Source organism: Pseudopipra pipra, unplaced genomic scaffold (genome assembly GCF_036250125.1).
Source record: "Pseudopipra pipra isolate bDixPip1 unplaced genomic scaffold, bDixPip1.hap1 HAP1_SCAFFOLD_72, whole genome shotgun sequence".
Taxonomy (NCBI): Eukaryota; Metazoa; Chordata; class Aves; order Passeriformes; family Pipridae; genus Pseudopipra; species Pseudopipra pipra.
In genome coordinates, this window is record NW_026991215.1 from 114,256 (window position 1) to 139,481 (window position 25,226).

The following is a 25,226-nucleotide window of genomic DNA, read 5'->3' on the forward strand; positions in this document are numbered from 1 at the left end:
GGCTACAGACGGGTCGCGGTGCCTGTTATTTACATTTGAGTAAGCAAGACTGTGTGTTATAAATAAATCCCCGGAGAAAAGTTTTGCTGCCCTTTCTGCAAATAGTGTTATTATCCATAAATGGAAGAGAAAATTGGAGAATGCCTGTGCGAAATACTTTGTGGTTATTCAGTTTTAGTACCACGTATGCATGTCTATCCCCAGTCTTTGTTATGATAATTGCAAGGAGTTAACTCTGAATGGATCATCAATGGATGTGACCAGAGTGGGGAGCAGATGCTAAATATCGATCATTTGTGTGTGTCAGGTGTTGGATGGCAGTGTAAAACCATGACAAGAAAAAAGTGTGTGGTATTTTTTCCCTTAAACAAGACGCAGAGATAGTTGATACAAGGGTACAGTATTAATTACTCAAGTGCCATGGTACCTCTGTAAGTTCCCATTTAAAGAACTCTTCCTTTCACTTGTATGATACATAGCTGGCAGTTGTTAATGAACTCTTGCAGATAAGAAGTTATTTTGTGCTTTTCAAATTTTTTTTCTTTTTTCAGAAAAAGGTATAACCACATACCTCCGTGAGGTTTTATTATGCTGTGCTGATGGCTCACACAATGCTGCAAATTGTTCTATTTACTAAAGCATCTCTAGCCTAAGCATCTGTGGGCTGCTGCCACCGACTGGATGCATGAAATATACTGTGTGATAACATCAGACTCTCCTTTATTATTTCTAATTCAGATCATGTCTACTGGATCATGTCTACTGGATACAGTCTTTTGAATCTACTTCCAAGGTGTTTTCTGTAACAAAGAACAGAGCAAACAACTTCCAAGGACTCTAAATGTAGCAAGACCATCTGTTGACCTCAGAAATGAGCTTAGTAATGGTGATGTCTTTTCTGTTGTATGTCCCGGAACCAGAAAATGCTTAAATTGTCTTTTGTTGTTGTTGTTGTTGTTGTTTTTTCAAGTGAATTTTAATACCTGTGGTTTGGATTTGAACACATGTCAAGGGACACTTCTAACAGTCGTTTTAGCTGTGTCTAAATATAGACACAATATAGACACACACAATATAGAGATTGGAAAAGGGGGTGATAGGTATAGGGAGGGAACGAGCAAGATTACAGTGTCACTATTGCAATCTGTAAGAATCTCCAGTCGCTGACTATTTCTTGTGTCTCTCTCTCTCTCCTGATAAATGTCACTATGCAGACACTGATCAGACAGGAGAATGCTTATGAGTTTATTTTGAGTTAATGGGTTGGTGGAAGTCCAAACTCTGCAACATGATAAAGAAAATATTTTTCTACGCAGAAGCATCAATTATTCACAACATAGCCACACCTTAGGAAAAGAGGGGGAGAAATGGACTCTGGAAATAAATGAGGGGGCTCCATAATGTAAAAGTAAAATAGATCATTTTGAAGGAAAGGGACCACTGCAGAATCTAATTCATTTGCAAAATCCTCTCTTCTATTTAGGCTCCACAGTAATTGTTAAGTCTTCCCTTTTGATGAGTTTTATCAAGGTTTTTTTGTGTCTTTTGCCACTTGTTTGGGATGAAATCTAAGAATACATAACCAGCCCATAACCCAGGGAGGTGGTGGATTCACCATCCCTGGAGGTTTTTAAGAAGAGACTGGATGTGGCATCAGTGCCATGGCCTGGGAACCACGGCGGGGTTGGATCAAGGGTTGGACTTGATGATCTCAGAGGTCTTTTCCAACCTGGTTGATTCTGTGATTCTTTCAGGCACTTTTGGAACACACTAGATCTCTTACTCATCCCAAAGACCCATATGCATATTGAATCTGCAAATATGCTTGGGAACTACTCTAAATCAGCATGCTACTTGGAGTTGTCACCACTTGGTACAGTGATGAATACTGTGTTCAAGATTTCTTTTTAAAATTTACTTTGTATTGCAAAGTGTCAGTTGAAAGTACCTGGTGTTAGTATGGTCAAATATTTTATTAGAAGGAGTCCCACTAATCCAATAAAAACAAGAAGGTAGCTTACCAGGAATGTTTTTACGGAACAACTTAAAACCAGGCTGATCATATGTACAACTTCCAAGATAAATTACAAACTTTAAAAATTGTTTTTTAATCCAAGTTATTCTCACTAATCCACATAAATATTTTTGACATTTATTATGTTTAATAAGTCTGTCCAGCCTTCACCTGGAAATACTAAAAGATATGTGTTGCCTCACTTTTGTGAATTATGAGCTGCTGGAATAACCTTAAGAAGTTCTAGTAATATTTTTACTGTCTAGCACTGTCTTCAAAATACATTATACCCTCTCTAAGCTGATATTTGATGATAGGGAATCACAGATCTTTCAATAAACAAAACAAGATCCAGAATCTTTAAAGAGCTGGACCAGCTCCTAACCTCCAACAAAGTCTGGGCAAATCTCCCTGTAATTCTCAGGGTGTTAATAATTGAAAAAAAAAAAAAATTATGTACCCCCACAGAAAACTGATATAGCCCAGTGGCTTGAGAAGAGTAGATGAAAAGTGTGGTTTGTGTACATATTCCCCTACTTGGTGACAAAAAACATACATTTTGAGAAATAAGAGAAAAAAACCCAAAATGCCAAACTCCATGTGATAAAAGAAATAATTATAATTAAAAATCTTAGTCAAACTTCTGTCAGAGGCATCTTTATCATAGCTCTACCTTCTTGCAAAGGGACTGTAATAAACAATTTAGTAAAAAAAGTGTTACAGTTACATTTTGAACACTGCAGGCTTAATCTGTTTGCCCACACATGGGCACAGGGTACCAGTTAGGATGCTGCTGGTGCCTACCCAGCTGCCATCCCAGAAGTGTTCTCATAGGTTCTCTGTCACATCTGACAGCCCTCTGCACCAACACCATACCAAATTAAAAAAAAAAAATAAAAAAATAAAAAAATAAAAAAATTCCGCTAGTGCACTATTCAATAATTATAAGTGAAAAACTTTACTCTTAGATTTTTTTATTAACTTATTTTGCTTTTACAACCAGATTTCATACATTATATCCTAGTCAGTAGTTTAGCTAAAAAATTCCATCCAACATCCTTATAATCTGTAATAGAAACAAGCATAAAATAATTATACAGGAAGCAGCGAAATAGAGATTTTACACATCTAAATGCAATCTCTAGCAATTCAGGTCTTTTCTCAGGCTAATAATAGAGCTGCTTAGATTCAACAGTAGAAGACAATTGCATGTCACAGAGTGGCATAATACAAAATGAGAAACTTTTAATATCTGTGAGAAAAATTACATTATTAGCATTCATAACATAACCTATAATGTACTCTATTTCCATCACTTAAGAGTAGTATTTGTTTCATCTATTCAGAGCAACTCTGGATATGAAGATCTAATTCCTGGACACAATCTTATTACAGCATCTGAGATCAACAGGACTGTTGCTGCCTTTCCTGCACTCACAGGACTTGTGGGTACAGACTCTGAGGACACATTCATGTTTAATTATGGTGAAAATGTCACATAAAGAAACGAGAAGAGCGCTAAATCACTGTACAAAGATTTAAACTGGAAGCTGGTAAGGTTTTAATAACACTCTGCTTGTGAATTATGCTTCCAATAACACATAAAAGTATTATGAAGCTTTAGCTGGTATAAAGCAGTCTCTTATTGTTTAATGTATTTGAAAAGAGAATGGTTGTACTTTGTGGTAACAGAAATACCAATTATGTATCTAACTCTTAGTTTAATTCACTTAATGATAGCTGCAGTTAAGGCAAACACCAAGCTTAAATTCTTGCTCTTCAGTTTGTGAAAGCAGAGGACAATATTAATTCCCCATGTTTATGGGAGTGCAGTAATGGAAGCCTCCTCTTCCACAGGGACCCAGGCCCCTGCTGCACAGCCATGTGCCCTCATGGAGTGCCTCTCCCACCAGCTGGGCTCCAGCTGCACCCCAGGCCAGCTCCTGCCCGGTGCCCCATGGCCATGGCAGCTCCTCCATCACCAGCCATTCCCCCTCACCTACCACAGCACCTCCAGCCTTTCCTCTGTATCCCAGGATATCCAACCACCCAACTGCTGCAGGCAAGGGTGGTGGGGCAGTTTGAAAGATGCTCACACACTTGGTGTATGAGGTGCCTGTGCACATGCGTTGGGAATCTCTGTGAGGAGAGGTTGGGGCTGCCCCGTGCCCGACACAGTGAATTCCAACCAGTTCCAGGACAACCCCACCACGGGGCACAGCTGAGCCCCTCACTGGCACTGGTGGTAACAACAGACAGAGGGGGAAAAACTGCAGAGTGGGGGGGACAATGTGTGAGAAACGATCATCCAGGTCAGAGGTGGAGGAGGAGCTCCAGGTGCCCCTGCAGCCCCCAGCAAGACCGTGGTGGAGCAGACTTCTCCCTGAAGGACCACAGCCTGTGGAGAAGATCCATGGAGGGGCAGGGGAGAAGCATGAACTCTAGGTTGTGTAAGTGGAGAATGGCACAGGTGCTTGCTCTGCCACGAGCCACGTGAATTGTCCTTACAAGAATCGAGCCTGCTAAGCCCACCTTGCTTCAGCAGGTGAAAGCAACAGCAGCACCAGACATTTTGAGGATGGCTTTGTGGTAGCCTTGTATAAAAAGCTGCTCAGCCTTCAGATTCTTCTTCATTTTACTGACTAATGAAGAGAGAAGGAGCTCTGTTCTTGCAGTACAATTACCGCAATAAAGAGTTCCTTAAAATCCCATGTTGTTATACTGGGTTCTAGCGACAGACTGTCCCTCTGAAAGAAAAATCAACACATTATGGAAAACTTGGAAGAAGGGATATTTATTGTATTACAAGATTTTTACCTCATGTATATATGGAAGTATTATTCTGTTAAAAAAGGCCTCATCACAACCCTGACTGAAGGGGAGCCATGACAGAGCCTGACAGCTCAGATTTGTCCTGACTGCTTCTTTTCTGATTTAAATAGCAGCCTCCAGACACAGCCTCCCTCCCTACATCTGCTTTAGCTGGAAGTAAGAACATCCAAAATTTACACAGACAGACCCCTTTTGGCCTCAGAACAGCTCCAGCCCTTCAAAAGCCACCACTATTCTGCTCCCACAGTTCCATCATTGAGAAGGCAACCACAATATTTCATGTATATTTAATACTAACATGAAATATTGATTAGCCTTTCCAGCTTTAAGTTCTGTTTAGCATTTTATCTCAAACCTCAGCTTGGCACCAAAAAAACTGCCACACAACTGGAAAGATTTCAGTCCCTATATCCAGGAAAACTACAGTCAAGTGAGTTGCTTCTTAAAATCACAATTAGAAGTTTATTTGCATAATCACCACTCCTACACTCTAAGTTATCTTTTCATTGCAGCAATACAGGAACTTTTTAAGAGATGTTAAAGGATTTGAGCCTGCATTATCTCATCACTCTTATGCAACCTGTCAGTAAATCAATGTATTGTGTATGACTGGACATGCCTGGCATATCCTTCCTAGCCGTCTACCCCAAGAGTAAAACCCACTGACATTCTGGGCATTTCAGATCCCACAACTCAACCTCCAGTGCAACACAAAGCCCTCATACTGCAGCATCCCATCTCTAAAAAGAGTGCAAACTGGACCCAGCCCAGCCCCCTGACCAAGCATACAGGCTTTAAGGCTACCCCTTGGGCATCCCTGCCTGCCTGGACAGCCTTGCCCTGATGATCAGGGTACCCACAGCCTCTGCCACCTGCACAAGGGGCATGGGGGGTGAACAAAAGCAAAAACTCAACCCACACCAAGGTGGAGGATGCACATTGAGGCACAGCTGGAATTACACAGGAGGCATGAGTGGCACAGCACAGATTCTGTGCCAAGGCACCCACTGCAGAACAGCAGCATGAGGAAAGAGCAAGAGTGCTTCAAGATGGGGACACAGCAGCTGGGGGAACAAGAGGTGTCCAAGCAAAGGCTAGAGCCAGCCTGCCACACCTGCACCCCCTGTGTCCTACCACAGGAGGAGGGGGCTGAATCTGAGCACACCGTGCTCATGGGCACCCCACCTGGGTACTGGCACTGTCAGCTGGGGGACACAGCCTGCAACAGTCAGGCCCTCACCCAGCTCTAGTGGAAGCTCTGGAAGCTGCAGGCCAAACAATCACACCTCAGTGCTCATCTGCACCAGAAATGATGCTTTAGTGTGCCAGCACCCTCCTTGCCAGCTGTGTGGGCAGGGAGAAGTTAATCTTCAGTTTCTCCCCAAGGTGGACAAACAGCTTACATCCAGCTCAAAGAATTGGGATGTGTTGTTTAAAAAAAATAATTTAAAAAGTTTACAGCTTGCAGTGTGAGGGGGAAAGGGCTTGTCTTCCACAGGTTCCAGCTACTTCATCCACTCCCCACCAGACTTCTTTGAAGAAACAATGTGCTGATACATTAAGAGCCCCTCTGAATAATAGTCACACTTCTGTCTTCTACTATGACTCCCTCCAAAACTCTACCTTTCAAGCCCAGAAAAAAAACCCTCAACCCCCACTTAAAATATGCATTTTGAAATCCTATTAAAACTGTTTTCTGCTATATTAACCACTGGCTAATCAACATCCTTTCCTGGCTTTAAGGAGAGCAGCTGCCAAGAAGTGACTTTCAACTCACTCACACAGCAGAGGTTTTGTTAGAGACATAACCCTGAAAGAGATGAGTTCCAGCTGAATGTTATGTCATGTTTTAAGATGTTAAACATTTTAAAATATACAAGTCACTTAAGCTTTAAACAAAGTGCTAAAATACAAAGACCAAAGCTTTGCCTTAATTAAGACAGTATATTAGTTCTGCTTATCTCTGCTTTTGCTGAAACAGGTGACATTACAGCTCACTTCACATGTCCATAGCCATTATTCCCTATTTCACACTAAACTTCCACCTTATTAGTCAGACAGGTTTTTTCCAGGGACAACTTTCATTTGAGCAAGCCTCATGTTTTAACAAGAGGAACTCTCACCAGTACCCATCTTCTCCCTAATGGAGTAACAGAACTTCACAATTCTTGTAGTTCCATAATTACAGGTATAAGATGTAGGAATTCCTCCTGTCTTTAAACAGTGCCAGTTCATCTCAGAGGGTTAAAAAAATAAAAATCACATCTTATGCAACAGACTAATAAAAACACTACATATCAGCATAACAAGCAATATGTAACTGGCAGTTCTGCTTGTGGAGGAAGTTTTGCAAAGCCTCCTGGTGTCAAGCATCTGGAACACCTCAGCATGCTGTAAAGTAATAGCCCAGCTCCTTGCTTGCAGAAGAATCAAGTGTGTATTCCAGATACTTAGCACTGCTTTCCCTTGTGTCAGCAGCTCCTGTGAACTGGTCCAATCCATCCGGACACCTTCCATCTCACAACAGTGGTATACTTGAAGAAAGGGACACAAGTTTCAGTCTATATATGTGGAGGATTAAATGCAACTAGGCAGGCAGGATAGAACCATAGGAAAGTCCTTCAGGAACATCCTTGTTCAGTCATTTTGTTTGCTAGAGTTGCATCTGTGACACAGAAGTGCTTACGTAGGTCTGTGGGCTCAGAAGGGGGCTGCAGAAGCCTTCCAAATTCCAGAGGCACAAGGTGGGGATACTTCTATGTCGCGACGGAAAGCTCTAGACACCTCAATGTGAGAATCCAGGAACTTCGTTTATTGTAGATTGACAACAGCTTAATATACACTCTATAATAGGTTCATGAATATTACAGAAATTAGGCTCATTATTGGTGCTCAGTTAGGTGCTGATATCATCTTAACTGTCTTTCATTGTTTACACAGGTGGCTCGTTAAGTGTCTCTGTTTTGGTAATGCCTAGCTCCTGTTCTTCAGCTCAATTTAGAATACCCAAGGACGTTGCTGCTTTCTCACGGCCCTGCTATCTCAGACTTTCTCATGGGCCTAGTCAGACTGCGTCTTATACTTTAGCAGCTCACCCATAGCCTTAGCCATGTTCATATGTCCTCGCATTTCTAACCAATCCTCTACACTTCTATATATCCAGAGTCAGCTGAATGAAGCAAACAGCTAAAAAAATTCCTTTGACTTTACCTGTGTTATCAAATATACTCAATAGCAAGATCACTGCATCTCAGCTGTCTGTGCTGACACTTCACAGAAACCAGGAGAACATTATCAGCTGCATTTCACATTCTCCTTCTCATCAGCATCTGAATAGGTGTGTAGTGAATCCTTTGGGGAGAAAGAAGACATGAAAAAAAAAAAAAAAGGAACAGATTTCTTTTGTGCCCACTTCCCCTTCATTCCTTACTGCAAGAGGAAGACCAAAGAATCTCAACCTATCCTTTCACCCACAGTGCCAGGTAGTTTTATACAATCCCAAAACTACTGTAGCTATTTTACCACCAAGAGCTGCCCTGCCACATGCTCTCTCTGCAGTTTCATCTCTCCTGCCACTACAAGTTTTAATTTGAATGGTCTTGCTTAGGAAGAAAAAGAAGCATCTCAGGGCCAACACCTCTCATCTTGGTAGCACAAAGCAGGCTTTGCTAGCATGAGGTTTTTCTTTACCTGGGTTAAAAGCTGATGACGCCTCAGCTGTCTATAGAAGTGCAGCACAGAAGGATCAGCTCTCACTACTTTTGGGTCAAAATCCAGAACACGGAGACCTGCAAGGCTGCGGGCTCGGGAGAGGGCTACGTAAGCCTGCCCACTTTCAAAGACACGAGACAGGGAGATTTCCACACAATCTAAAGACATGCCCTGCCAAAGACACAGAGAACTTTGTTACAGAACAAACAAACAAGAACACTGTGCTGTACCAACACTAACCTGTGAGTCTGTCAAAGGTACCGTTCTTGGTGTAAGGGCTTGATTAAAAAAAAAGAAAAAAACAAAGAAGTCTTTTGTTTTACTGTGTAACTGATTAAAAGACGAGAATCAGAAAGGAAAGGCAGTTTCCTACTGTCAGTAAATTGCTAGCAGATAGTAGAATCCACTAACTCCAGAGAACCTCTTGTTGCATGAAACTCCATAAATCCCATCTAATCAACACAGCAGGGAAAGAAATCCTGCTGGTTTCACTCCTAGTAGTTAACTAGAGCAGTCACCATTCTCAAGCAGTCCTCAGGCAGATCAGAGAGTTTGGGTTAGGCCTGTCTGCAGGGCTGTCCTGGGCACAGCAGAATTTACAGCCTGCCCTGGTTTAAACAGTGGCACAGGAACAATAAGCAGTGGCATGGGAACAAACTCACAGGTTTCCAAGACCAGTATTCATCAAAGTGTATGAAGCCTTCTGGAAGGCAAGGAACTTTGAGAAAGTTACACTGTTACATTGAAAAAAACCAAACACACACCACCATCAGCCCAAAGAGAGCTGTGGCTCTGGCAGCTGCCTCAGTTATACTGTAAACCTCAGGGTCTCTAGTGCTGATGACTCTCAAGGAAACACTGCTCTCATCAGCCCACAATGGTAAATAATGCTGCTTTATAGTCCAACACCAACTATGCAGATGGCAGCACCCCATGGAAACTCCAGCAGTGTATCTAGTCCATCTGTGACCCTATAGGCAGGTATCATGAGCAGAAGAGGTGCAGCTAAACACACATATTCTGGAGTTCCCCCCCCAACAAGGGCCTTTCAGCTTTCCCTTCTGTTTTACCAGCAATGCAAGCTCACCCAGGAAATAAGGTTTATGATGGTGTGCAAGTCTTTAGACAGCTGTATAAGGACACCCACCTGACTCTTGTGAATGGAAATGGCCCATGCCAACTTTAAAGGCAGCTGTTGACAACTCAGGTGAACTCCTGATGGTCCTTTGAAGACCCATTTCTCCATTCTTATGACCTGTGTGACCCCACAGAGAAACCTCACCTTAGGCAGCCCTGTAGGAATGGGAGCAGGAGAGAAACAGAGATGTATTCCTGACACTCAAAAGCCAGGAAGTCAGCAGCCTAAGAACACTTTTTTCCCCCCCTCCTAAACCAAACCTAAACCCGCAGACAGTAAATAGCATGCACTGAAATGATGTTTGGCACCTACTTAAGGCAGGAGAATTAAAGCCAGGTAATTTATCAGCTGAGATGCAGAGAAAAATACACATTGCAGGTAGCAGAACATTATTCTTTGAGAAAAAACAAACAAAAACTTGCTTGAACAAAAGAAAACAGGAAATGCAAATGAGCACCCACATCTAGACAACACAGAAAAGCAAACACAAGAGGCCCATAGATAGCTACAGCTGATGCAGTGCATGACATCACAGCTGGTGAGAGCCCCAAGCCTGCAGAGATCTCCTCCCTGCTTTCCCTCTAATTATTCTTACCAGGCAGTAAACAAAGTTGAGAAGTCATCAGCCATCAATGAAAAATCGTTTTGTTATTTTTCCCCCTCTTCCTTCAACAAGAGATCAAGAAGCTCACTTACCCTTCTGTTCACTTTCAAATCCTACAACAACGCCTCGTGCCCCGTTCACCAGCCCTTGAGACACATCCAGATTCTTTGCTAGCATCACCTACAGAGAAAAAGAAAAATCCTTCAGTGCACTGGGTTTTCAGCCTGTTCAGCCACCTGCAGTTAAGCTTCTTTCCAGGAAGCATAAGCACATCAGGCTGATAGGACCATATCATCCTATCCTGCCTACTGCAGGAGAGAGCACCATCTCCAACTGAAATTATTTCATAGCCTTTCCTTCCTAGGATTCCCAGCTATTTTACAGCATTGAACACTTCACTTGAGCTGCTTCCATCCACAGCTATGAGCTGCCTATGCTCTCTGCTACTGAAAGCTTCTAAACCTGATTGGAAAAGTGTGTCAAAGTCACAGCAATCATCATTGTCCCCAAGACATGGACTACACTCAAATCAAACTCATTTTCTGTTTCGATAAGATTCCAAGCAGAGAAAATATAAAAGATTGGAACAGAATCTTCTGTTGGCCTGGCATAGACATTCTATATTGAATCTGCATTCTGTGTATTAATCTACTCTATATATTTATCTGATATTCCTTTATTTTTCTTATACCATTTGATCTGCTGTTCTATTCCATGTGTATGTACACATACTTACCTGAGCTCCAAGCTTCAGCTCAACTCTACCACCCACAGGACACTTGAGCATCAATTAACTTCACTAGCATTGGGTCACTATCCAAAGCCTCAAATGTGTGCACTTCTGTTAAGGAAAGAAAGACATAACAAATTGCAGCTGTTGAACACATTATACACAGCATGACAGGAGGCTCAGCATTTATTTCTAATAGCAATTTCTCTTTTAATATCCATTCTGCTCTGCTGCTAGGACATCTTCACACAAACCTTGTCACATCTAACAACAGAGAGCTCACTATTGCCTCTCTTCCCAACAGAATTTGCAGAGCATGAAAAGGCACAGGAATCAAAGGCCAGCAGTAAATAAGAACTGAGCAGCCAGCATTTTGAGCATATGACTAGTTTCATTTGCTGCCAACATCAGATCACTAAAGGAAGTATCCAGAAAATATTGCCAGAAAGGGAGGCAAAAATTGAGAAAGCCCTTAATAAGATGCTATAGAAAGAAAAAGCAGAGGTGTGAAGGCAATAAATGACCAACCCTGTTTCATAGCAATCAATGAGCTTGCTGTCTATTACATACCAAGAAGTGACACTGAATATTTAACAAAAAAACTGAATTTTTCCCCAGGCAGCCGAACTCCAACACACAGAGCTTTGACTGGTGCTGCAGTGCATGACAGAACACTAGTTCTTCCTGACACCACAGTATCCCCACTGTATCCACTCAGAGCTCAGCCCCAGAGCCAGCAGTTTCCACCAGGGAGTTCACCTGATAGCTGTTGCAAGCGTCTCTCATTAGTTATTTCGACATCATTTTTATGGGTGCCCCAGGGCCGGGGGCCTTGGAGGATTTCCGGTCGCTCTCTACTTCCGGTGACCGAGTTTACCCAAATTAGCGCCTCTCCTCGCTAATTTCTGCGCTTTCACCCCAAAAAATCTTCATGTTATTCCCCCCACACACACCCCGGGAGGGACGGGAGACCGCGAGTCCCGCCCTGCCGCCGGAACCGGCCCTTAACTCGACCAGGGAGCGCTGCGCCGGCACGAGAGCCACCGCGCATGCGTCGCCGGTCCCTCTCCTGGCTGCCCTCAGTTACCACGTGATCGCCGGCGTCTTTCCAACGACTGCGCACGCGCCGGCGTCGCCACCTTGGCTCCCCCCCCCACCCCGCCGCCCGACCGCCCGGCTTCGCTTTCTTACTGCGGCTCCCCCTCCACTTTTTCGGCTCCCTGGGGTTCCCTCACCCACATTTTGGGGTCCCCTTCTCACATTTGAGGGGTGATGACCCCGAAATTTACGGTTCGGGGGGGGGGGGAGGAGAGGAAACGGGGTGCCCAAGAAGGGGTTTCTTTTTATTTTTTTTTTTCTCTTTTATTTCATTTTCATTTTATTTCCTTTTTAGTTTTTTTGCCTTTTTTTTTTTAATTTTCTTTTCTATTTTATATTTCCTTTTTTATTTCGGTTATTTTTTATTCCCTTTATTTTTCATTTGCTCTCCCAGTGCACCCCAGTAACACCCAGTGCTCCTCAACAACCCCCAGTAACACCCAGTGCTCCCCAGTAAACACCCAGTGCTCCCCAACAACCCCCAGTAACACCCAGTGCTCCCCAAAAATTGACCCCAAACCGACCCAAATCACCCCAAAAGCTGACCCAAAACTGACCCCAAAACCTGACCCAAATCATCCCAAAAGCTGACCCAAAACTGACCCCAATCACCCCAAAAGCTGACCCAAAACTGACCCAAATCACCCCAAACAATGACCCCAAACTGACCCCAAAAACTGACTCAAATCATCCCAAAAACTGACCCAAAACTCTGCATTTATTTGGCATCATTTCCTCTCAAAAACAACACCTCCGATTTAGTTGATTGCTAAAGCCATCATTTTCAAATCATCTCAGGAATCAAAAGGGACTGGAAAACACACACAAATCATTCCTGCACCCACCAAATCATTAGGAATTGGAACCCGATTCCCTCATCTCTCTCCTTGTTCTTCTTGGCTGGAAAACCTGATGATCCCCGCTGGCTATTTTTAGGCTGCTTTTCTTCCACAGCTCCTTTCCTCCCGGCTGAAACCTCCTGGCATATTCAGGGCTTAGCTGGAGGGAAGCCCCTCTAAAGTATTTCCTCTCGTGGCAATTCTGTGGGATGAAGAAGTAAAAAAAGCACATCAAGAGCTCCTTCTCCCCCCTTCCTTTGCAAACACCCTCCCAGTTTGTCCTTGGCAGCTCCATCCCCCCGGCACCCGCACCCGACGCTTCGGCTCCGCTGGGAAAGGGACAGCAAGTGCACAAGCAAGTTCAGTGCTGGGCAGGGGCTCCCTGGGGAACGGCACTTCAGTGCTTTAGTCCGTGGCCTTTCCTGCTGCCCTCCCTCCTGGAAGCAGAGGATGACCCGGCCCTTGTTTCTCCCACGCTCGCAGACCCAGGTCCTGCTCCCTTGGCCCCACTTTTCTTAGCAGACCCGGCATCATTTCCCAGGGTCCCCAGGAAACTTCTGCACTTGACCCATTGCTAAGTGCAGAGCACAGGGCAAGGGAAGGACAAATTTCTTGGCACCCACCCCCTGGAATTTTCCTTCTCCGCAGCACGCTCCCGTTCCCGCTGTCTCTGGAGGTGCCCGCACGAGTCCTCCTTCTCCCAGCACCTCAGAGAATGTCCTTTTCACCCAGGTCCTGCTTACCGTCGGCCAACAAAACACGCTGACAACATTTTTCAGGATGCCAGTGGAGAGATATTAGAGCACACTGCACAGGGAAGCTGAGCCTGCCCCATCCCTGCACGTGTTCCAGGCCAGGCTGGACGGGACTCGGAGCAACCGGGGACAGTGGAAGGTGTCCCTGCCCACGGAAGACAGGCTGGCCTTTGAAGGTCCCCTTCAAACCAAATGGCTCTGGGATTCCCCTCCAAAATCACTACCAAAGGGACACAGCAATCAAAGCAGAGGGACTGCACTCCCAGCTTTTCTTACCTGCAGGCACACACAGCACAGCAGCTTGCTAAAGGTAAGGTTTCTATCTGCACAGAAACCCAGCAATGAACACCTGCTCTAAGGGGACAGAAAGCTGCTTGTGGATCCCAGACACAGGACAGACTCCATCAGCACCTACTCGCCTCATCTAAGGAACAGTGCAGCCAACAGCAGAGCTTTCTCATATTCTGATCTGACTGTTTCGCCTTTTCTAAAGTATTTCATTATTTCTAGTAGGTCCACTGCTTTAGCTACACAGCGGGGTTTCTTCCAAACCTGTGACTGACACAGGACGAGCTGAGTGTGACCAATCCCACAGGAACTAAAGCCCTGCTCCTCTAACATGGAGCTGCTTTCACATTTCTGCTGTGAGGACAAAGAAGCGCTGTACTACTTCACAAGGCAAACTCTTCAGAAAACTTCTGCAGTAAACTTTATCTTCCTGGGGAGGTACCTGCCAGTGTGCTGCCCTGCACACACACGCTGCCCATGTCCTTCCACAAGTGTTCCAGCTGCTCTCTCTTTTGTTTATTTTGAGCTTTCTCCCGTAGACAAAGATTTACATGTGGATTCTGAGAACATTTAAAACATCAGGAGAAGAGAAACCTCACCCAAACCCAGCAGCCTGTCCCCCAGTCAGAGAGCAGAAGTCACTACGCAGGTCTTACATTTCAACTCAGGTTACACAGAACTTCTGACTAAGCATGGAAAGCAACCTCCAGTCAGGTGGGATTCTAGGACGTTTTCAGCAGCGCCGGGAAGCCAAACTCTGTGTAGCTGTGCCTGCAGAGAACTGTCCTTTGGACAGCCAGAACTCAAGGTGAGCAGAGCTACTGATTTTGGCACTGCAATTCAGTCTTTCTTACTAAGTCAAACTAGTACTCTTCACTGGTGCAGGAAGATACAGGGATAGTCTCAACAAATCCCTTTGGAAATTTATTTTTAAGAACTCTCTGTCCATCTGAATGGAAGACACAATCTTATTTCCCAATCATTTTCACACAATTAGCTCAAATACTAGCACTAAACCAGTGAGCAACATCTGTTTTACAAAATCTTTAGTTTTGTAAAGATATGCTCCACCACATCTAGGAAAAAAAAGGCAAATGGTGGACTCCTTCAGGACAGGAGTTTTCCCACAGTGAGTACGACTAGTAAATGACATGTTAGACCCTCTCAACATAAAGGCAATTGTGTGCACAAAAGTGACCCAAGATACACTGTTCAGGTGTAAAACAGCTAAAAACACTTACCAGTGTTTTTCTCGGGCGCTCGTATTCTGGCCGATACTCTCTGAAAAGGTGAATAAAGGGAGTGCATTCAGTCTGAAAAACACATGATTTGTATTGCATAAGGATCATCCTGGAGGCTTCTTTTTACTCACAAAAAAAAGTTTTCTCTAGGCTTTCATGTTTGAGAGACATTTCAGAAAGACAGTACTTTTTTCCCCAGATTTGGATTCTGAAACCAATGGATGCAAAATCAATGAACATACTTCATTAAAACAGCAACAATTCAAAACTTGGTATGGAACTACAAGAAAAAAATTACTTCACAGACTTGCTGGCACAGATAGCTTTTACTTTTTCACGGAACAGCACAAAAATTCATCTCTGAATAGTTCCTTTTTACTGCTGCTTTTTATGCTGATACTAGACACCCTAAGCTACCTTGGCTATGGCAACTGTGCACTCCTTCAAATCAAAGGAGCAGACTCATGAATCAGGACCTTCAGGAAGTGGTCACTGGGTCGCGGACCAGAAGTTATCCCCTTACCTCTCCTATTCATCTACAGCTTTAGAAAGCTGGGTAAAAATCTCCCCCAGTCCTGTGCCAAACACTGCAGAAACACCAACCACCTGGAAAAGAGAACACACCAGAACTAGAGAGTAACTGAGCCAGATTTTTAATACAGAAAAAAAACCAAAATAAAAACAAACAAACAAACAATCCCCCACAACGACAACAAAAAAAATCAACACCACCGAAAAACCCAACAACAACAAACTACTAATCTAAACCTAACAACACCCATTTAATCAGCACAGTGGCCTAAGAGTGGGCAGTAACACTTCTGCTTCTGTCCAGCCCGCTTTCAAACTCTTCCTCCACTTGCTGTTCATGTTTGTTACTTCTGCTTTTTGGTTGTCGGTGATTTTGTGTTTGGTGAGTTGTTAGGGCATTTTGGGGGGCGTTTCTTTGGGGAAGGAGGTTTGTTTGGTATTTTGTAACACTGTAGGGCAATTCAAAAGAAAGGTCAAGTCTTTCTGCTGTTTACTTGTTTATTGTTAATAACCCAAGTTCTCATTCTGCATCTAGGGTTATACGTGGTTAGCAAGTATCAGTGTACTAGAATTAAAGTGCAAAAGAGACAACAAGAACTGACCTTTTGGCTCTGAAATAGTCTAATACTTTTTATTTAGCCAAAGCACATTTAAAAGGTCCCCAGAACAGCAAGAGAGGGAGAATTTAATCAGTTGCTATGACAATACATTCAAAATGCACATCTACTTTCTAATTTCAACTTGTCTCTCATTACACTTCTGGCCATTTGTTCTGCTTGTATTAAATCAATTCTCTAAAAATACCTTGAATTAAGACTATTACCAGCCAGAATCCTACACCCTCTAACGAAAATTCTCCCTCTTTTTCATAGGCAAGACAGTCTCAACTACTGACTTCCAAATGGAAGACCTTTCCCAACACAGCCTTGCATTTGATCATTAATACAGTAAATATGCAGACAGCTCTCCAAAGGATTTTAAGCATTAAGGCCAGGCGCTGTGCCAATATATATAAATATTTATACTTTCCCTGCACTTCAGTACAAGCTGCCTTTTACTCCGTAATCCTCCTCATATGACCTGCTCTCCATCCAGTGCTCCAACAGTCCTGACAGGCAGATAAACATGACCTGATCAGCAAATAAGGAACAGGAAGTATGTTAGTTCTGTATATGGGACCACTACAATCCCTTTTGAAATTCTGTATATTGTTCCACATAGGACACTCACAATAGTTTTGGTTTGGCTCTGTTATCATTATCTACATGAATGGAATCATTTCGTTCCTGTAATATCCACACAGCCGAGAAGGCTTGCTTTTTCTTTAGTAAAAGCTGATGACAAACACAATCAGCTAAAACCTTTAGCACAGACTATGGGATCATTAACAGCCTCCAGTGTATACTGTTGTCAGAGAAACAATTAATTTGTCCTCTCAAAACCTGGTTGAGTGGAATAACAATCTTCTTCTTGCACAAGCAAATATAAAGGGTTTTTTTGTTCATTTATTTGCTTTGGAGATTCTTTCCCTTCTTCCTATGCAGTACATTGCCCAACTGTACTTGACACTTTCAGAACAAGGAAAATTACCTCAGGTGGGAAATGCTGCAGCAAAGAACACTGCCTCTTACCAGCCTATCTGAGCTTTCATCTTGTGATTAATCACAGTTCAATATTAAATTATTCAGGCTGCCATTCAGTGTGACAAGCTGCAGTGTAACAAGCTGCAGCGTGACCTCAACACAGGTCATCAACAGATTACAGTTCCAAAGGGCAGTGCAAAGCCCCTTTACAGAAGGACAGAATGGTGGGGGTTGGACAATACCTCTGGAGATCATCTAGTCCAGTCTCTCCTGCTCAAAAAGCGGGATTAGGCAGAAGAGGTTGCTCACAACTTTGCCTGAGCAAAAGTGTTTTAAGCATCTCCAGGGATGGAGACTCCACAATTTCTCTGGACCAGTCCAGAGGAGAACTTCTTAAGTTATTGTTTTCAGTGGGAAGGTAGGGACAGAAACAAGCGATCCCAAAACTTCAAACTCATCCCCACAGCGGTCCAGAGCAGCTCGAGACCAGGCTCCTGCCTTCCCAGGGCCAGGCTCTTCTCTCTGCCAGGCACCCACCAGCCGGGCACTGCCCTGCCCGGCGGCCCCGAGCGCTTCAGGCGCCGGCCCGGCCAACGCCTCGCTCTGCGCGGGCGCCGCTTCCAAAATCACTACCCAAGAGACACAGCAATCAAAGCAGAGGGACTGCACTCCCAGCTTTTCTTACCTGCAGGCACACACAGCACAGCACGTTGGACATAAAAGCCACAGGGTTAGTCCTGCCAGAGGCGTCCGGCACACCCACGGCGACCGAAGGAAAACAGGGAGCCTGGGAACACGGAGTAAAAGACACCTTAATTAGGACTACACTGAGCACTAGCCAGGTCATTCCCACAGACAGCTTCACCGTCCAGTCACACAAAAAGCACTGACCTACCAGGGCCCCAGTTAGGATGGCTCCTGACGCTGACACCTCCCTTTGCCCCGGGGGATCAAGAAGAACATCCCTGGGAAGAAGTCACCCCCAACAACAAAAAGGCAAAATTAGTGAAGCACGGGGTCCTCTTCTGACTAGATTGCCACCAGCATTCAATAGCAAATGCCACGACTATTCTGTTACAGACGAGAAAACCCTGTTCTCCCAAACAAACAGCGAGGAGATTTATGGGCACGCCTGGAAATTTCCTGGGAGGAACTTTTTGTAACTAAGGAGCAGGTGCTGTCTTGAGTTGAAGGCGTCAATTTGACAGACACTTAGCACAGCAAACTCTTCAGCAGAGCAATTAATTGCTGCCTATTTGAACAGCAGGGGAGAGAAAATGACAGTCGAAGGGAAGACAAGAAAAGCAGAACTGCAATCAGCAGCCTTTTCTTCCATCTCTCCCGAGAAGGTCTAGTTTGTCTGTTCTAATAATTCTATGCCCTTTTCTACAGGAAACTTAGACCAAGGCTGAAAAAACAACTAGAAAACACGGAGAGAAGCTTTTTAGAATTTCACGTGATTTTCCCAAACCGATCCCAGAAAAGCAGAACTCGGTAGAATGTACTCACCTCGAGGCCTTTGGTCTTTTTTTCCATAAGCTTCGTCACCTGATTGAAAAAGCAGAGTAGACTCGGTATTTAGGCTCACAACAGGAAAACTTCCCCGTCGTTTCCTCAAAGAAACTACATTAATCTGCACAGCTGCAGGCGCGTCTCCAGCTGTTAAAGCCTTTCAGCTTTTCAGAGGGTGAGAATGCCCTGCTAGGGAAGGCTGAAAAATGCTCGGAGCCTGCACAGGTCAAAGAGCCCCTTGATTTTGTCTGTGTTCCAGTCCCTGGCTAAAGAAAGGGCAGAACAAGCGCAGCTGTTGCTTGCCTTTTCCCTCAGAGGTTTTGCCAGGCGCCGGGCCAGCCCGGGCGCTCCGGGGGAAGGCCGGCAGCGCCCAAAGCCCGCCGCTTTCCCGGGGGCGTCGCTTGCGAGAGCGCCCCCGAGCGCCGGGCCCCGCCTCACAGTCGCCGCCTGGCGGACACGGCCGGGAGCGGCACTGCAGCCGCGCGCGGCACTGCAGCCGCCCCCCCCCCCCCCCCCCCCCACCTTGGCGAGACCCGCGGCGCCTTTCGCGAGTACGGGCCTTTGTTCCCTAAAACCTGCCCTTGCCTAGGAAAAGCTGAGCAATTCACAGAGTTGCTGTTTCCAGCCCAGCTTCCCAAAGGATTTCTCTCTCCCGGCAGCACAGACAGGGGCCCCGAGGCAGCGCAGACCCTCCCCGCGGGGGAGGGGGGGGCGCAATGCCAGGGCACATCCGAACCCGGCCCTGCGGCGGCACGCAGGTGCAAGTTTCTCCGCAGAGGCGAGAAACTTGCCTGTCGCTTCCCCTGCCTGCGGTCGCCGATGGCCGCGGGAGAGGCAGAAGAGCGGCCGCGCCCCCCCGCCGCGCCCCCCCACCGCCGCGCCCCCCCCCAGCGCCCAGGTTACCCCGGGGACGATCTCCGTCGGATCTGCCGCCGTGGGTCGCTTCCAGGGGGGGGAAGGCGGCGGCGCAGCCCCGACAGCATCTCCAGGCCACGGCGGGACCGAGCGGGGCGGGGACGGGGGCGGGAGCGGGAGCGGAGCGGAGCGGAGCGGAAGGGGGGCGGTGCCTGGGCTTCTCGCGGCGACCGCCGTGCTCCGCGGCGCCGAGAGGGGGCTGCCGTCGCCGGTGCCTGCCGCCGCCCACGAACCTGCCGCACGCGCCCGGCGCCGCCGAGCGCCCCGCCTTGTCCCCACAGCGGGAAGCGGCGCGGCGAGACGGCGCTGCGGGCGCGGGGCGGGGGTCCGGGTGGCGGCGGAGGTCAGGCAACAGGATAAACGCCTCTCTAAAGCGAGGGGGCCTCTCGCCGCCATCTTTAGAGTGGCCTCGGCTAAGTTCCGGTTTTGGCGGCGCCATCTTGAGTGTGGCCTCGGGGCGGACTTCCGGGCCGGGGCCGCCATCTTTAGTGTGGTCGTTCCGGTCCTGGTGGCGCCATCTTTACTGTGGGCTTGGCGAGCTTCCGGGCCGGGGCCGCCATCTTTAGTGTGGTCGTTCCGGTCCTGGCGGCGCCATCTTTACTGTGGGCTTGGCGGACTGCCGCGCCGGGGCTTTGGAGGACTTCCGGTCGCTCTCTACTTCCGGGGACCGGGTTTACCCAAATTAGCGTCCCTCCTCGCTAATTTCTGCGCTTTCACCCCAAAAAATCTTCATGTTATTCCCCCCACACACACCCCGGGAGGGACGGGAGACCGCGAGTCCCGCCCTGCCGCCGGAACCGGCCCTTAACTCGACCAGGGAGCGCTGCACGGGCCGAGAACCACCGCGCATGCGTCGCCGGTCCCTCTCCTGGCTGCCCTCAGTTACCACGTGATCGCCGGCGTCTTGCCAACGACTGCGCACGCGCCGGCGTCGCCACCTTGGCTCCCCCCCCCACCCCGCCGCCCGACCGCCCGGCTTCGCTTTCTTACTGCGGCTCCCCCTCCACTTTTTCGGCTCCCTGGGGTTCCCTCACCCACATTTTGGGGTCCCCTTCTCACATTTGAGAGGTGATGACCCCGCAATTTACGGTTCCGGGGGGGAGGGAGAAGAGGAAATGGGGTGCCCAAAAAGGGTGTTTTTTTTTTTTCTTTTCTCTTTTATTTCATAATCATTTTAATTCCTTTTTAGTTTTTTTGCCTCTTTTTTTTTATTTTCTTTTGTTTTTTATATTTCCAGGTGGCGGCGGAGGTCAAGCAACAAGATAGAGTGGTCCCGCCCACTCGCAGGACCCCCACACCTCCACACCACCCCCCAACTTCAGCCGCTCTCACCGCGGCGTCTTCCCGCGCCGGCGCTGCCGTCCCGCGCGACGCCTCTTCCGCTCTCTTCTCCGACGGCTTCTGCCAGGGCGGGAGGAGGCAGGTGGGCCCGAGAAACACCAGCTCCTCCCTACCAAGGCAACCCGGACCCCACGCCCCCGGAGGCACATCTCCAAGACCCTCCCCGCCCACCCACAGGCCCCCCCACTTCCCCCCACAAAACTCTCCAAGCTTCACTTGGACTCACCACGGCGACGCACGGCGCAGTCCCACCCGCTGCGGGGAGCCGGGCCCTCTGGGCAAAGGCAGCTGGGCACGCGAAGCAGCGGCCAAAGAGGCTGCCGCCCTGCTTACAGGGGGCTCCGGCCGCTGCCTGGACCACAAAGGGCCTGGGACACCAGGGCACTGACCCCGACTTACAGGGGGGCCCTGGGCCCAAAGGCCTACGGAGGCTCCTTCTCTCCGCTTCGGGGGGCACCTGACCCGCTCCCCGCTAACGGGGCGGTCGCCCCGCACAGGCTGCCAGCTGAGGGAGCGCAAAGGCTCCCAGACCCGGACCCTGCTTACAGGCGGGTCCACACCCAGGGAGCCACGGAGCTCGGCCTTCCCCCGCGGCATCAAGTACCTGGCTCAAGGGCCAGGCACTGGGGCTCGTGGCCTAAGGCCCTGAGCTGGGCCCCGAGGGCAGGGAGGGCACACGCCCAGCCCCACGCCCGTGAGAGGCCGGGGGACCCCGCGGGACACCCGCCTGATTACAGGGGGTCCCTCCAACCGCCCGCCGAGCAGGGGGGACGCACAAAGCCCCACTTAGGGGGCCGCCCCCCCCGAGGCCCGGCACTCCCAGCAACGGCCTCGCGGCCTAAGGCCGGCAGGGACAGGGCCCCAGCCCCGAGGACGGGGGGGGGCCCACGCTGGCACATCGCCAGCAGGACCGGCGGCCCCGCGGCGCCACTAACGGGCTTCGCTCCGTCCTCGGGAACAGGGGGCGAGCCCGAGGCTCTCCTCTCCTGCTCGGCAGCGGGGCTGACTCCCCACGGGTTGGCACACAGAGCCCCTCTTTCCCTCCTGGGAAGTCTAAGCTACGCTGCCTACATCTCTACGGGGGCTACAGGAGGGACCAGCTCGCTCGCTCGCTCACTCACACCGACGGGACAAGGACACAAAGGGGGAACGTCCCAGAAGAGGGAGCAAGCTCTGTGCGCCAAGCCGTGGGGAGCCGGCCCTGCCGCCGAGCAGGGGAGGAGAGCCTCGGGCTCGCCCCCTGTTCCCGAGGACGGAGAGAAGCCCGTTAGTGGCCCCGGGCTGCGCGCGGGCCAGAAGGGCCTCGGCGTGCTGAGGGGCAAGGGACACAGGCCGTGACACACCCCGACTACGGGGGGTCACTCTGGCCAGGGGCCGCCAGCAGGCACCAAAGGTGCCAAGGGAAAAAGCCCTGCCCCGCTTACGGGGCGGGCGGGCCGGGGGTCGGGAGAGCTCCGTGTCCCCCCTCGGGCGCGGAGGCGGGCACTCTCGCCCTCCTTACAGGGCGGTTGCCCCTCTCTCCGGGCAGCCACAGGAGCGCGATGGCAAAAGGCCAACGCCAAGCAAAGCAAAGGACCCAGCCCTGCTTACAGGGAGGTCCGCCCAGCGCCAAGCCGGCCGGCGCAGCCGGAAGCTGCCCGCCGGACTCTTTGGGATCCCTGCCCCGGGGATGCCAAGGGAGGGGCCTTTGCCCAGAGGGCCTTTCTCCCGCCCCCTCTTGAGCGCGAAGCCGACGCTCTTCTTCCTCGCTCTTGCCTCGCCGTCCCGCTCCACGGCTCTGCTTTCTTCTCGGAGGGCTCCTGCCAAGGCAGGAGGACGCAGCTCGGACTCAGAAGCTCCGAGTCCTTGCACCGAAGGAAAGCAGGACCCAGGGGCAGCTGCCCCAGCCACCACCCGCCCGCCCACTCGCAGGACCCCCACACCTCCACACCACCCCCCAACTTCAGCCGCTCTCACCGCGGCGTCTTCCCGCGCCGGCGCTGCCGTCCCGCGCGACGCCTCTTCCGCTCTCTTCTCCGACGGCTTCTGCCAGGGCGGGAGGAGGCAGGTGGGCCCGAGAAACACCAGCTCCTCCCTACCAAGGCAACCCGGACCCCACGCCCCCGGAGGCACATCTCCAAGACCCTCCCCGCCCACCCACAGGCCCCCCCACTTCCCCCCACAAAACTCTCCAAGCTTCACTTGGACTCACCACGGCGACGCACGGCGCAGTCCCACCCGCTGCGGGGAGCCGGGCCCTCTGGGCAAAGGCAGCTGGGCACGCGAAGCAGCGGCCAAAGAGGCTGCCGCCCTGCTTACAGGGGGCTCCGGCCGCTGCCTGGACCACAAAGGGCCTGGGACACCAGGGCACTGACCCCGACTTACAGGGGGGCCCTGGGCCCAAAGGCCTACGGAGGCTCCTTCTCTCCGCTTCGGGGGGCACCTGACCCGCTCCCCGCTAACGGGGCGGTCGCCCCGCACAGGCTGCCAGCTGAGGGAGCGCAAAGGCTCCCAGACCCGGACCCTGCTTACAGGCGGGTCCACACCCAGGGAGCCACGGAGCTCGGCCTTCCCCCGCGGCATCAAGTACCTGGCTCAAGGGCCAGGCACTGGGGCTCGTGGCCTAAGGCCCTGAGCTGGGCCCCGAGGGCAGGGAGGGCACACGCCCAGCCCCACGCCCGTGAGAGGCCGGGGGACCCCGCGGGACACCCGCCTGATTACAGGGGGTCCCTCCAACCGCCCGCCGAGCAGGGGGGACGCACAAAGCCCCACTTAGGGGGCCGCCCCCCCCGAGGCCCGGCACTCCCAGCAACGGCCTCGCGGCCTAAGGCCGGCAGGGACAGGGCCCCAGCCCCGAGGACGGGGGGGGGCCCACGCTGGCACATCGCCAGCAGGACCGGCGGCCCCGCGGCGCCACTAACGGGCTTCGCTCCGTCCTCGGGAACAGGGGGCGAGCCCGAGGCTCTCCTCTCCTGCTCGGCAGCGGGGCTGACTCCCCACGGGTTGGCACACAGAGCCCCTCTTTCCCTCCTGGGAAGTCTAAGCTACGCTGCCTACATCTCTACGGGGGCTACAGGAGGGACCAGCTCGCTCGCTCGCTCACTCACACCGACGGGACAAGGACACAAAGGGGGAACGTCCCAGAAGAGGGAGCAAGCTCTGTGCGCCAAGCCGTGGGGAGCCGGCCCTGCCGCCGAGCAGGGGAGGAGAGCCTCGGGCTCGCCCCCTGTTCCCGAGGACGGAGAGAAGCCCGTTAGTGGCCCCGGGCTGCGCGCGGGCCAGAAGGGCCTCGGCGTGCTGAGGGGCAAGGGACACAGGCCGTGACACACCCCGACTACGGGGGGTCACTCTGGCCAGGGGCCGCCAGCAGGCACCAAAGGTGCCAAGGGAAAAAGCCCTGCCCCGCTTACGGGGCGGGCGGGCCGGGGGTCGGGAGAGCTCCGTGTCCCCCCTCGGGCGCGGAGGCGGGCACTCTCGCCCTCCTTACAGGGCGGTTGCCCCTCTCTCCGGGCAGCCACAGGAGCGCGATGGCAAAAGGCCAACGCCAAGCAAAGCAAAGGACCCAGCCCTGCTTACAGGGAGGTCCGCCCAGCGCCAAGCCGGCCGGCGCAGCCGGAAGCTGCCCGCCGGACTCTTTGGGATCCCTGCCCCGGGGATGCCAAGGGAGGGGCCTTTGCCCAGAGGGCCTTTCTCCCGCCCCCTCTTGAGCGCGAAGCCGACGCTCTTCTTCCTCGCTCTTGCCTCGCCGTCCCGCTCCACGGCTCTGCTTTCTTCTCGGAGGGCTCCTGCCAAGGCAGGAGGACGCAGCTCGGACTCAGAAGCTCCGAGTCCTTGCACCGAAGGAAAGCAGGGCCCAGGGGCAGCTGCCCCAGCCACCACCCGCCCGCCCACTCGCAGGACCCCCACACCTCCACACCACCCCCCAACTTCAGCCGCTCTCACCGCGGCGTCTTCCCGCGCCGGCGCTGCCGTCCCGCGCGACGCCTCTTCCGCTCTCTTCTCCGACGGCTTCTGCCAGGGCGGGAGGAGGCAGGTGGGCCCGAGAAACACCAGCTCCTCCCTACCAAGGCAACCCGGACCCCACGCCCCCGGAGGCACATCTCCAAGACCCTCCC

The 25,226-nt window shown here is 50.3% G+C and overlaps 1 protein-coding gene and 2 long non-coding RNA genes across 9 annotated transcripts; all 3 read right to left on the bottom strand.

Moving 5' to 3' along the window:
- Positions 1-2,971: 2,971 nt before the first annotated feature.
- LOC135408874 (ATP-dependent DNA helicase PIF1-like) lies at positions 2,972-12,045 on the bottom strand. Of its 4 annotated transcripts, none has more exons than XR_010427903.1 (7): positions 11,789-12,034; positions 11,036-11,140; positions 10,392-10,479; positions 9,705-9,850; positions 8,537-8,728; positions 8,057-8,197; positions 4,793-7,630 (listed from the first exon to the last, which is right to left on the bottom strand). XR_010427903.1 is itself a non-coding variant. In XM_064643820.1 (6 exons), the coding sequence occupies exons 2-6, from the start codon at positions 11,084-11,086 to the stop codon at positions 3,051-3,053; spliced, it is 507 nt and encodes a 168-aa protein (XP_064499890.1). In that variant the 5' UTR covers positions 11,087-11,140; positions 11,789-12,045; the 3' UTR covers positions 2,972-3,050. The 4 variants fall into 4 exon arrangements, 2 of the variants coding, with proteins under 2 accessions (XP_064499890.1, XP_064499889.1); XR_010427902.1 differs by having other exon boundaries at positions 4,793-7,690; XM_064643820.1 differs by lacking the exons at positions 4,793-7,630; positions 8,057-8,197 and adding an exon at positions 2,972-3,080 and having other exon boundaries at positions 11,789-12,045.
- Positions 12,046-12,566: 521 nt separating this feature from the next.
- LOC135408871 (uncharacterized) lies at positions 12,567-15,963 on the bottom strand. Its single transcript, XR_010427899.1, has 5 exons — positions 15,774-15,963; positions 15,251-15,322; positions 14,452-14,569; positions 13,590-13,701; positions 12,567-13,168 (listed from the first exon to the last, which is right to left on the bottom strand). It is a non-coding gene; the product is annotated as an uncharacterized LOC135408871 (long non-coding RNA).
- Positions 15,964-17,900: 1,937 nt separating this feature from the next.
- On the bottom strand, positions 17,901-21,489 carry LOC135408870 (uncharacterized). 4 transcript variants are annotated; one of them, XR_010427895.1, is made up of 4 exons: positions 19,780-19,940; positions 18,874-18,912; positions 18,260-18,329; positions 17,901-18,151 (listed from the first exon to the last, which is right to left on the bottom strand). It is a non-coding gene; the product is annotated as an uncharacterized LOC135408870 (long non-coding RNA). The 4 variants fall into 4 exon arrangements; XR_010427896.1 differs by having other exon boundaries at positions 18,256-18,329; XR_010427898.1 differs by lacking the exons at positions 18,260-18,329; positions 19,780-19,940 and adding an exon at positions 21,359-21,489.
- Between the last annotated feature and the right edge of the window lie 3,737 nt (positions 21,490-25,226).

Bases quoted from the DNA above. Each gene is read 5' to 3' on its own strand.
- LOC135408874 (XM_064643819.1), bottom strand. From the start codon at position 11,086: ATGCTCAAGTGTCCTGTGGGTGGTAGAGTTGAGCTGAAGCTTGGAGCT. The intron at 10,480-11,035 runs GTAAGTATGTGT...TTTTCTCTGTAG, and splicing joins AGCTGAAGCTTGGAGCTCAG to GTGATGCTAGCAAAGAATCT. The intron at 8,729-9,704 runs GTGGGTGTCCTT...TGTCTTTGGCAG, and splicing joins TTTCCATTCACAAGAGTCAG to GGCATGTCTTTAGATTGTGT.